General features: G+C 42.4%; 1 protein-coding gene across 1 annotated transcript in view; it reads right to left on the bottom strand.

The window, feature by feature from the left end:
* Positions 1–8517: 8517 nt before the first annotated feature.
* LOC121371369 overlaps positions 8518–13264 on the bottom strand; it is a 7996-nt gene continuing 3249 nt past the window's right edge. The window contains exons 2-4 of the mRNA XM_041497207.1: positions 10936–11017; positions 9711–9785; positions 8518–8946 (exon numbers count right to left, since the gene is read on the bottom strand). Coding sequence (XP_041353141.1) covers positions 8561–8946; positions 9711–9785; positions 10936–11017 — 543 coding nt within the window. The 3' untranslated portion in view covers positions 8518–8560. The remainder of the gene's footprint in view (positions 8947–9710; positions 9786–10935; positions 11018–13264) is intronic.

Raw genomic sequence — 13264 nt, 5'->3', positions numbered from 1 at the left:
CAGGGCCGGATTTAGACCGGGGGGGGGGGGGGGGGCGGGGCACTTCAGGTTCAGGGGCCCCTTAACAGAAATGGAATTACATGACAAATAAAATAAAAAAACCCTAATTTTATCATTATTACATTTTTTTTATAAAGGAAGTCCTTAGTCTGGGGGGCCCCTCTGGCAGAGGAGCCCGGGGCAATTGCCCCCTTTGCCCCCTTATAAATCATAAATCCGGCACTGGAGTGGAGGGGAGATATATAAAGAGAAACAGAAAAGAGAGAGAGAGAGAGAGAGAGAGAGAGAGAGAGAGAGAGAGAGAGAGAGAGAGAGAGAGAGAGAGAGAGAGAGAGAGTGTGACAGAGAAAATTACAAAGAAAATTAGAGCCCGATTTTATATATACTTTCCGATGAACAGGACAGTACATACCATGTCTTCATTGAGGGTTAAATAATGTTTCTCTTTGTTTGTTTCTTTTCTTTTTCTTGTTTTAAAGTCTCACCTCCCCGTTTTATAACATTGTTTTATAAAGCTAAATAAATTGGTGATGACAGCTGTCAAGAGAAAAAAAAATATATTGTGGATTATCTAATCTAAAGTACTGTTTAAAAATATATATATAATAAAAACAAAAATAAATAAAAACTTTTTGACATTTCATTTCAACTTATTTTCGTGCTTATATCCAATTACTGTTCAAGCACGCTGTCCTGGGCACACACCTCAGCTATCTGGGCTGTCTGTCCAGGCCACAGGTTAGTTGTTGGTGGTTAGTGACAGAAGAGAGGGTGTAGTGGTCTTACACCTACCCATTGACTCGTTAAAATGTGCTCTGGGTAGGAGCTGGTACCGGGCTGCGAACTCTGTACCTACCAGCCTTATGTCCTATGACCTAAGCATGACACCACCGAGGCCGGTTTTTCTCACAAATACTGTATGTAACGGAAAAGGGACGCAACCCTTACAATTGTTATATGTAGGAGGCTGTAAGAGTTATTTCTCTTCTTCTATTGACATGGTACATGGTCCTTGCTTTGTTGTTATTGGTAGTACTAAACCAAATAACATCCGGTTTAGTCAAAGTCGTGCTATTGGTGATAAATGTGACATTGTGGGAAAGTGCATACAAAAGATCCCTTGCTGCATCAGGAAAAATGTAGCGAGTTTCCTGTGATGACTACGTGTCAGAATTACCACATGTTTGACATCCAATAGCCGACGATAGAGTCGTTAAACAAAACAAACTTTATAAAATACTATCATAACGCCTCTTGGAATCAGTCTTACACTATTGTATTTGTTAATGAAATATTATCATAATGCCTCTTGGAATCAGTCTTACACTATTGTATTTGTTAATGGAATACTATCATAACGCCTCTTGGAATCAGTCTTACACTATTGTATTTGTTAATGGAATACTATCATAACGCCTCTTGGAATCAGTCTTACACTATTGTATTTTTTAATGGAATACTATCATAACGCCTCTTGGAATCAGTCTTACACTATTGTATTTGTTAATGAATTATTCATAAGTGTCATGTATTCATAAGCATACGAGGTAGGGGGTAGGGGGTAGGGGTCGAACAAATCATCAAATTCTGGCAAAAATCAATCTGTCACCCTACGATAATGGGATCCTGTACGCCTATGCATGTGTGCTAAAATTTTATACTGTTTTGATGTATTGCTGGTGCATAGATTAACAAATACTATCGCACTGACGTAGCCGGGGGGGGGGGGGGGGGCTTAGCGCACTCCCTCCCCAGTCACTCCCTTCCAATTCACACCACCGTTTATATTAGCCCGTTTCGACTCATTGACAGTGCTCACAGGCGGATCTAGTGTGGGACCCAGGGGCCCGGCTCCCCCTCTAAATTTTGCGACAGTTATAATTTTATTATATTAATTTTAATTGTTTTACGATCCCCTCCAAACCTCCCCCAAAGTTCCATTGGCATTCCGCCTCATGTCATCCCCCCAAATGGATTTTCTAGATCCGCCACTGGTGTTTGTGCCCCCCTCCCCCAATGTTGATGCCCCCAATGTAAAATCCAGGCTACGACAATAAGTACTTTATATCCACCGATTTGGTACTTGAAAACACCAGTTTGTATATTAAAAAAAAAACCCGTCCCAAAACTAATAATAAAATTAACGAATAACAACACGAAGAAAAATCGCTTCTAAATTAAAGCCAATCTGTTTTAAATGCTGGAATGATATAAATATGTTTTTTTTTTTTTTTTTAATTTCCCGATTTCTAGTAAGACAAGAATAAGTGCTGTTAAATGTTTCAACTTTTAGAGTGAGCGTGACTGAACACGTAAAACGCGAGTTAAAATTAGGCAGAAATCCAGGGGGATTACCCGGATATTTCCAGGAGATCGTTATTACTGACGTATGCTATAATGCCTTTCACGTGTTTATTAAGTTACCGTTGTTGTCTGTTTTTTAAACCGGTTCTACAAGATTGCTTATTATAAATCATGTGATCTTCCTCCTCCTCCAAACCACAATGACGTGTAGTGTACGATTATAGCCATATGTTGCTGGCAAACCGTGTACATGCAGGGCGCGGTTTCTAGTGATATCTTAAAGCGCTTGTCTGATGCGCGGTCGGTCTAGGATCGATTCCCGTCAGTGGACCCATTCGGCCATTTCTCGTCCCAGGCAGTGCTCCACAACTGGTGTAACAAAAGCAGTGGCATGTATTGTCCTGCCCGTGGGAAGCTGTTTATAAAAATCACTTACTCCTAATCGGGTTTCGTAAAGTTTGTTTTGTTTAACGACATCACTAGCGCCCATTGATTTATTAAGCATTGGCTACTGGATGTCAAACATTTGGTAATTTTGACATATAGTCTTAAGAGAGGAAACCCGCTCTATTTTTCCATTAGTAGCAAGGCATCTGTTAAATGCACTATTCCATAGTCAGGATAGCACATACCACAGGTGGGTTTCGTCTCTCATTATCTGTGTGGTTCTTGACCATATAATGTCCGACGCCATATAACCGTACTTTAAATGTGTTAATAAAACATTCCTTAGTGTATATACTTCACATATGTGTAGATTTATAAAAACTTGTAGGAAGCTATCGGTTTTGTCTCACGTTCGCCCATTGGATTAACAAGGGGAAACGTAACAACCCTCTCTCATAAGGTAACAGAGAAGTAAATTGACCAATCAGCGTCGTGTCGAAGATAGTGCTTTTAAAATGCACCCCATTTGTTAAAAAATAATTTATGAGTTTGAAAATAGGTAAGAAATTGGATCTTTGACAGGAATTGCACCTACATTTATGGTGCACAATTGTGTTGAATGAGATCTCACTTTCCATGAGTTATTTGTACATACCGAGTATGAATACATGGTCGGGGTGGAGTGACGTCCTAGCAGCCGTGAAATAGCAAATTGGGTGGGAGGGAGGGTGGGGTGGGGGGGGGTGGGGGGGGGGGGTGGGGGGGGTGGGGGGGTTGGGGGGGGTGGGGGTGGGGGTGGGGTGGGGGGGGGGTGGGGGGTGGGGGGGGGTGGGGGGGGGGTGGGGGTGTGTGTGTGTGTTTGCCTCCAAAAACTTGAAAGATTATTTCCAGATTTAGGTTGACATCACCTAGTTCAGACATTCTCGCTGCACAAAACAAGGACTGGCCATCATCACTACATGTGTGATTCACCTGGGAAAATTCTCTTTTTTATTATTATATTTTTAATTTATGTTAATATGGTGGACAGTGTTATGATTTACTTCGCTGCTACCATAAAACCCTCCCAGTATTAGAGAAAAACAAAAATCTTAAAATAGATTTGTTGAAGTAACCCTCCCTGATCGATAGGACGTGACGTAGCCCAGTGGTAAAGCGCTCGCCTGATGCGCGGTCGGTTTGGGATCGATCCCCATCGGTGGGCCCATTGCGCTATTTCTCGTTCCACGACTGGTAAATCAAAGGTCGTGGTATGTGCCATCCTGTCTGTCGGATGGTGTATATAAAAGATCCCTTGCTGCTAATGGAAAGAAATGTAGCGGGTTTCCTCTCTAAGACTATTGATCAAGATTACCAAATGTTTGACATTCAATAGCCGATGATTAATAAATCAATGTGCTCTAGTGATGTCGTTAAAGGAATAAAAACACTTTAACTTTAACTGCCCCATTTCTCACTCACGCAGGATGTCGTAAACGGGTTTTACCCCACCACATACACATCATGTACCATCCACCTTTAATATTTAGTGAAAACAAAACTGTCCCAAACCTCCGAACCGTTGCGGAGGTGGGTTGATTCTGCCATCTTTCAACAGTTTGTACACCAGAATCGTTTCCCCAAACTAAGTGGGTCCTGACACGATCATCATAAACCGGAGGGGACTGCAGGTTTCATCTCTGTCCTTCTGTCTGTATGTCCGTCTGTCCCACATATAGCTTTTCTCTCTCTTTTTTTCACAGTGGCTTGATATATTGAGCTGAAATTATTTGTATAACTTTATCTTGTACTCTTACAGATAAAGTTTGACATTTATGGCGATTGGACTGGATAAGGGTTTAACGTGCGTATATACCATGAACGTTTCACGCACGCCTGACTCAGGCTTAGTCTCTGACTTTCGCCAGTGACTGAGTCTGGGCCGGGGGGGGGGGGGGGGGGGGATGAGGGGGGGTTTGTTGTGGGCAGAATTTGAAAAAAAATATTTAGTGGTCGGTCAAGAGACCTAAGTCCTAACAAGAATAACCTGCTGTAACCTACACATGTCTGGACTAAGAAATTAAATCCAAAAATATTTTTGATTGTTCGGCCGAAAAGGTTTTAAGGTGATTTGAGCAATTGAATGGGCGCCAAAGTAAAGCGCGTTGGACTGTTTACAAAAAAATAAACATAAGAATTTTCAATCTAATTAAAATTAGCTCCACTATTACATGTGGATCTAACACCAGCCAGTTGGAGCTCATGTCCACCAATCAAAACCTTACTTGCAGAATCCTGCCAGTGATTTAAAAATAATTTGAAAACATTCCGAATTATCCTGAGGGTATATGACATGTTTCGTGTGAATTACGAATGCCTTAAAACATGTTTTATTTTATAAAATAAATAATTTGTAATGTAAAACTGAAGACTGATTTAGTTTTTTTTTTTTTTTTATAAATAAATAAATAATTTGTAATGTAAAACTGAAGACTGATAACCCACCCCGTACGTATTGGTATGGTTCGCTGTACTGCGGCCACTAAAATAGACTCGCCCGATATTTTTAGAATTTGTATGCTCCCAAATAACGTTATAAAAAGCGAAGTGTGATTGGTCAATATTTAAATTATTATTTACAGACGAAATGTTACCTGGACATTGGGGACTACGCAGTGTTGTTAGTTTTAAATCACTGGCAGGATTCTGCAAGTAAGGTTTTGATTGGTGGACATGAGCTCCAACTGGCTGGTGTTAGATCCACATGTAATAGTGGAGCTAATTTTAATTAGATTGAAGAATTTTGAACGACGGCCAAATAATTTAAAGTCTAACTAAGCCCCAAAAAGGAGGTTACCTGTCTTGAGAAAGGTTGACGCCTACAGCGAGCTGATGAGGGGTCCGGTGGTCAAGTTCGGGACTTCGTGCTTCCTGTCCATGATAGCTGGTATGACCTGGTGGTAGCCGGCGCCGAAGTTAGCCTTGAAGATCCTGTGGATGGTCTGGCTATCCATCTCTCGTAGCAGGATCGCTTGCCGGTAGCAATCTCGGCGCCGGTGGGTCACAACGAGTCCCGAGTGGCCTTCCTTGGTCTGGAAATGGTGTAGTTCGTACTCGGTATCATCTCCAAGCCTGGTTGAGGAACTTCCCCATCAGCTTGCCGGGGTCGGTGGTGTCCCCCTGCACGCAATGCCGGAACGCTGGTTTGATCTTCTTAACTTGAAGCTTCCATTCGTCTTCCGGCAGGGCTTGGGGGGGGGGGGGGAGGAGAGGGGAGTAAGTCGGCGACTCGGCGGCTTGTCCTTGTCGGGCTGGATGGCAGGTGTAGTAGCCTTGCGCTTCGCCGCAGCAACAACAACAGGGTCCCTTACCTGCTCAACGGGAGCGGTCGGTAGAGTTGACCGCTGCCCCGGAGCAGGCGTGGAAGTCGACGCAGGAGGCGATGGCGGCGACTGTGCCATGGCGATGTTCAGTAGGCCTGCCGTAGCGTCCAAGGTGGTCTCCGCAGGTGGCGTCGTCCTCCTCTTCGGCGACGTTGTAGTGTGGGGGGGTGGGGGGGGGGGGGGGGGGGGGGGGGTGGCGACGCAGACGGGGCCGCCGCTGGCGGTTGAGCCGCCCGCATTGGTCCCCCTCCTGAGCCGCCCCTGGCGGACGTTCCTTCCTCCCTCCTCTTCTTGTCTTCTTCTAGAGTCCGCGTCGCCATAAACCAAAGTCACGGTCGCCCGTGACCCGGTATAAGCGACACGGAACTCTTAACAAAGTCCCAAATGAAGCTATCATACCCCCAGGTGGGGAGGGGGGGGGGGGGGGGGGTAAGTCGAGAGCACAAGTAACGACGTCTTGTCTCATCGCGAGTTAACAGCGGAATGTTATGACGATTTGCCTATTGTTGACAAGAATTATGACTCTTTAACTTGGGAGATACGAAAATCAATTTTACAATGCCCCAAAATATTGAGCTGAACTTGTGTGTTGTTTTATCATGTTCTCTCAAATTTATTTCACAGCAATTTACTCAAATTTCTCAGAGTGATGGCCCTTGAAGTTAGGAAATACGAAAAATTTTTGGGCCCGGTAAGCGACATGTATTTCTTTAGCAGTACTCTCAGAATGCTTGTTTTTTTTATAACACTTTTCTTGATCCCTTTTCCCGTTTTTTCCCCCACCACACGCCCATTCTCCACATAGATGAGAGAATACATTTTGGATCGGAATCCTACAAACTCCAGGATACTCCTTCATCTTACCCAGGGGCGGGACGTAGCCCAGTGGTAAAGCGTTCGCTTGATACGCGGTCGGTCTAGGGTCGATCCCCGTCGATGGGCCCACTGAACTATTTCTCGTTCCAGCCAGTGCACCACGACTGGTATATCAAAGGCCGTGGTATGTGCTATCATGTCTGTGGGATGGTGCATATAAAATATCCCTTGCTGTTAATACAAAAGAGTAACCCATGAAGTGGTAACAGCGGGTTTCCTCTCTCAATATTTGTGTGGTCCTTAACCATATGTCCGATGCCATATAACCGTAAATAAAATGTGTTGAGTGCGTCATTAAACCAAACATTTTCTCATTTCCTCATCATACACAAAACTTTCTTCAAAGTGGAATGGTTCACATAAAAGATCCCTTGCTACTAAAGAAAAACATGTAGAGGGTTTCCTCTCTATGAATGTGTCAAAAATGACTATATGTTTGACATCCAACAGTCGATGAATAATAAATCAATGTTCTCTAGTGGTTTCGCTAAACAAAACAAACTTTAAACTTCCTTCAAAAGTCAAGACATTGAAATTAACTGTTGTTAAACTCTTTGGAATTAGTAAAAACATTTTAGTTCACATCAATAAATCATAACTAAACTTTTGTATCAGAAAATATATTTAATAAAATATCTCAAAATAACATGTACATCAAGTTGATATCGTACACAGACAATAATAAATACGACAAAGTACACACATGCACTGTACAATGAACACACTTGTAAAAATCTATCGCGCACATACAATGATACATACATACATACATGCACACATACGCATACGCACACTTCAGTTCACATTAGTATCATACCACAATATACAATATACACAATTTATGTACAATGTCCTGCTCCTATTTCATTTCATTCATTTTTACTTGATGTTCGTAATTCTATCCAAATAAGGTTCAAGCACGCTGTCCTTGGCTCAGCTAACTGCGCTCTCCGTCCAGGACACTGGGTTGTTAGTTGTTAGATACACACACACACACACACACATACACACACACACACACACACACACAGACACACACACATAGAGAGAGAGAGAGAGAGAGAGAGAGAGAGAGAGAGAGAGAGAGAGAGAGAGAGAGAGAGAGAGAGAGACATCTATATAGTCGGTGGTGTGACCGTAAACCTCCACACAGAGCCATTAAAACTAACTCTGCGTGGGACACGGATACCGGGAGGCGAACCCGGTACCTACCAGCCTTAACTCTGATGGCTCTAAGTACTGTACCACCGAGGCCGATCATCGTGGCACGAGTTATCACCCAGCCTTAAACCTTATGGCTTCATTGAGGTCTCTTTGAAGAGAACATGTAATAGCACTCATCGGTCTAGGATCGATCCCCGTCGGTGGGCCCATTGGGTTATTTCTCGTTCCAGCCAGTGCACCACGACTGGTATATCAAAGGCCGTGGTATGTGCTATCCTGTATGTGGGATGGTGCATAAAAAAAATCCCTCCCTTGCTACTAATGGAAAAAATGTAGCGGGTTTCCTCTCTATGACCGTATGTCAAAATAACCAAATGTTTCACAGCCAATAGCCGATGATTAACAAATAAATGTGCTCTAGTGGTGTCGTTAAACAAAACAAAACTTTAATCCACCACGACAGTCTGCTAATCCAGAACAATGATTTCAAAATAGTTCGATATCGGTAAATTATAGATGAGCGAAGGATGCGAGAAATAGACGTAAACGCAGTCGCCGGGTCGAAGTCGTTCGGAAGTTTCCAGATCGGCCGATCTGTACGTGTGCTGCTTCATAGCCAATTTTTCAATAGCGACACTGCTTATTTGCTTGCCGGACTGTTTGTAAATGGAATGAGTGAGGAACTGCTCTTCTCCGTTATTTAGTTCATTGTTGACAGTGTCCAGGCCAAAATGGCTGTGCAAGTTGACGAGCCCTCCTGTCTTCAAACAGAGCTTGTTGTTGGAAAAGTCGACCGCACCCATAACGTAAGCTCCCGAAGCCCTTGACTGCCATTTCAAGGTGGGTGATTCCTCTGTAAGTAATAAACATATGTAAAATAAAAAGAGATAAAAGGTGGGTTTTTTTTGGTTTTTTAAAAATTATTTAACGAAACCACTAGGGCATATTGAAATATTAATCATCAGCTACTGGACGTCAAACATTTGTTAATTTTTAAACAGTATTAGAGGAAACCCAGTTACATTTTCCCATTAGCAACAAGTGATCTTTTATATGCACTAGTGAGTAGTCTTTCCCACATACAGGGTAACACATACCACAGCCTTTGATACACCAGTCGTGGTGCACTGATTACGACAGGGAAAACCCCCGATCAGTGGGCATTCAATCCCCCCCCCCCCCCCCCCTTTTAGTGATAAACAGATGGTAAATACACTGGGTAAATTAATCTAATTTGTCTATTTTACTGGCTATAAACTAAAAATATAGGAGCGGATCCAGGATTTTGTAAAGGGGAAGGAGAGATCATACATTTCTCAAAAGGGCTCTCTGAGTTTGTTGAAGGCAAATAACCCGAGCCCCTAACAGGGAGCGAGATCTGTAGGGTGGGGGAGGGGATTCGGGGGTGGGGGTGCTTTTGAAACGAAGGTGCCCTGAAATACGTTTTCAGGGCAGTTTAGTATTGAATATTATGGATAATAAAAAAAAAAAAAAAAAAAAAAAATACTAATAAAAAAAAGAAATAATTGAAAAGGGCACTTCAAACTGTTGGGGGTGGTGTCACGGGACCCCTATGACCCCCTCTGGATCCGCCAATGATAGTACAATTTGACCTACTTGATTTCGTTGTATCCAAGATCAACTTCGCCGCTGTCATTACACGATACTCCGCCGGTTGTTTTCTGTTACTCCCTAAAACAAAAAGGAAAGAGATATTGATTTGTTCAAAAAGTTCAACTTTGTTTTGTTTAACAACAACACCACTAAAGCACATTGATTTTATGTTTAAATTTTTTTATTTTGTTTAACGACAACACTAGAGCACATTGATTAATTAAACATCGGCTATTAGATGTCAAACATTTGTAATTCTGACTCGGTCATCAGAGGAAACCCGCTACGTCTTCCCTAATGCAGCAATAGATCTTTTATATGCACTTTCCCAAAGACAGGATAGCACATACCACAGCCTTTGATATACCATTTGTGGTGCACTGGCTGGAACAGAAAATAGCCTAGTGGGCCCACCGACGGGGATCGATCCCACACCGACTACACACCAAGCGAGCGCTTTACCACTGGGCTAAGTCCCGCCCTTAATTTTATTAATATCCTCGGCTACCAGCTGGTCAATAGGAAGAGCGGTATTTTAATATAGTTTATCACCCCTATATTTCAATCACTGGCGGGGGCAAACTCATATTGGGGTGGGGGCAACCCACACTATGTATGTACTGATGTATTGATGTATGTATGTATGTATGTATGTATGATTTTATAAACTTTAATACAGTTTTAAAAAAGCCCCACCCCCTTTCCTACGCCACTGATCTCAATAATAAATTATCCCATTCACTCTTGGGGCGGGACGTAACCCAGTGGTAAAGCATTCGCTTGATGCGCGGTCGGTCTGGGATCAATCCCCGTCGGTGGGCCCATTGGGCTATTTCTCGCTCCAGCCAGTGCACCACGGCTGGTATGTCAAAGGCCGTGGTATGTGTTATCCTGTCTGTGGGATAGTGCATATAAAAGATCTCTTGCTGCTAATCGAAAAGAGTAGCCTATGAAGTGGCGACAGCGGTTTTTCTCTCAATATATGTGTGGTCCTTAACCATATGTCCGACGCCATATAACTGTAAATAAAATGTGTTGAGTGCGTCGTTAAATAAAACATTTCGTTCCTTCCCATTCACTCTAACCGTGTACTGTACCTCACTATACTTCAGTTTCTGTTCTGTGAAAGGAAAGTGCTGGCCAAATTAAATACCGTCCCTATACAAACTAATTTTACACTTTCAAAAAAAGAGAAGAAAAAAAAGAGAGAAAATATCAAGGCGCTTACCATTGCTTTTTGCACAGTCCAGTTGCTTGGCTCTGCTCATTCCGAATCTAGCCGCCACAGCTGCCACAGTGTCGTTTGGGAACTGAAATTATAGACAAATGATATTCACATTATTAAAAAAGAAGAAGTTTGTTTTGTTTAACGACACCATCAGAGCACATTGCTTAATTAATCATCGGCTATTGGATGTGACCATGTCAAACATTTGGTAATTATGACTAAAATTCACCAGAGGAAACCCGCTACATTTTTCCTAATGCAGCATGGAATCTTTTATATGCACTTTTCCACAGACAGGAAATCACATACCACGGTTTTTGACCAGTTGTGGTGCACTTAAGTGCCAGCGACGCAAACACCTCAGGCAAGCACTCAACAGACTGATGCCTGAATGGGCATCTGACCCCCGATATTTGAAGATTTGAAGTGAAGAGGGGTATAACCTCTAGACGGTGGTGGTGGGTGTACACGCCATACTTTTATCTTTCTATAAAGTAGTACCAACTCCCCCCCCCCCCCAAAAAAAAAAAAAAAAAAAAAAAAAAATACAAAAAAAACAAACAAATCCCTACATTTATGTCATCAAGTGGGGTGGTGGAACAAAAGCACGTGATAGACGCTGTTTAATTTACTGTTTGGAGACATAGGCGCCTAGAGATTTGAGCATTTTTCGGGGAGGGGTGTGTGTTAGATTTGTGTGTGAATTGGCATATATTTCTAACATAGTTCAATGCAATCTTTGGTATTTGTATTGTCCTCTTGCGTTTTTTGGTTGGAGTAACTTGTGTGGCAACAGTGGGGTTTCTCTGCCTCGTGTCCGTAACATTCTTTCTTTTTCTTCTTTTTTTTTTTTTTTTTTTTTTTTTGGGGGGGGGGGGGTATGGATTTTTTTTATCGAGGTGGGTTAAATGCTTGATATTATATATGTGATTGATTTTTATTATTTTATGCTAACTACAGTGCTTATGTGAAAATCATTGCACTTTGAAAAGTTCCCGGGAAAATTCCATCAGACCCCCCCCCCCCCCCCCCCCCCCCCCCCCGAACACACACACACACACACACCCACCCACACACACACACACACACAAACACACACACATACCACACCGTAAGTTAAATATTATCTCATACGCCTTTGGCTGAAGAGTCGTCAAAACCACATTCCTTTCATCTCACATTTTAGATATAAAACTTTATCGTTTAAGTCGTACATATACACACACGAGTAATGACTCATATCCTGCTGTCCCCTCCCCCCCCCCCCCCAGCCTCATCCCACCACTCCGGTATTTCCTGTCGCGTCGCTTTCGCTAATCCCATTCGTTATTCCAACGTCTCCGTCATTCAGCTATAAATAGACACAGAGCGAGAATTCAGAAGTCGAGGGGAAATCCCAGCAACCGATATCGATTAATATTGGGATTTTCCCGTCGCTTCTGAATTCCCAGCTATGTACAACCAAACGTGCAGTGAAAAACAGTTAAAGCGACAGAGCCTAGTTTTTAAACACTCCGGCGTACAGTACTTTTTTTAAAATTATTAGAGTTTTTTCTTGTTGATTGAAATCAGACACTATTTACATTTTATTGTTTAGATGATCCATTTCTGTACATCCGAAGTGTTTCTGGTAATCCTGGTGTTTCTAATAACACGAAAGGCATTTTTCATATTTTTTTAAAACGCACGTATGTCTAAGACATATCGTTTATGCAGGTGAGTTCTAGTCTACTTTTTAAGAGTATTTCTCCGTTTCAACGTCACAGACTCTTGTTTCACTCTAGTGTAACTTTATCCGGATGTGTTACAGGTTTGTAGATTAACCAGACTTAGTGTCAGTTTTTGTACGGGTTGAAACTAGAATCTGCGACTTTAACATGCACGGGAACGGGAGGTAGCCCAGTGGTAAAGCGCTGAGCTCGCTTGATGCGCGGTCGGTTTGGGATCGATCCCTGTCGGTGGACCCATTTCTCGTTCTAACCAGTGCACCACGACTGGTGTATCAAAGGCCGTGGTATGTGTCATCCTGTCTACTGGGATGGTGCATATAAAATATCCCTTGCTGCTAATGGAAACATGTAGCGGGTTTCCTCTTTAACACTATATGTAAAAATTACCAAATGTTTGCCATCCAATAGCCAATGATTAATAAGTCAATAAATCAATGTGCTCAACTAGTGGTGTCGTTAAACAAAACAATCTTCTTCTTCTTCTTTAACATGCACTGGCAAATCTAGATTTATTGCTTGATCGGCCAACTGAATGGAGAAAACTTTATACATGTCTATTATTGCTTGATCGGCCAACTGAATGGAGAAAACTTTATACA

Source organism: Gigantopelta aegis, chromosome 1 (assembly GCF_016097555.1).
Source record: "Gigantopelta aegis isolate Gae_Host chromosome 1, Gae_host_genome, whole genome shotgun sequence".
NCBI classification, from domain to species: Eukaryota; Metazoa; Mollusca; class Gastropoda; order Neomphalida; family Peltospiridae; genus Gigantopelta; species Gigantopelta aegis.
Note: the sequence above shows the minus strand (reverse complement) of the source record. Positions and strands in the feature narration are given on the sequence as shown.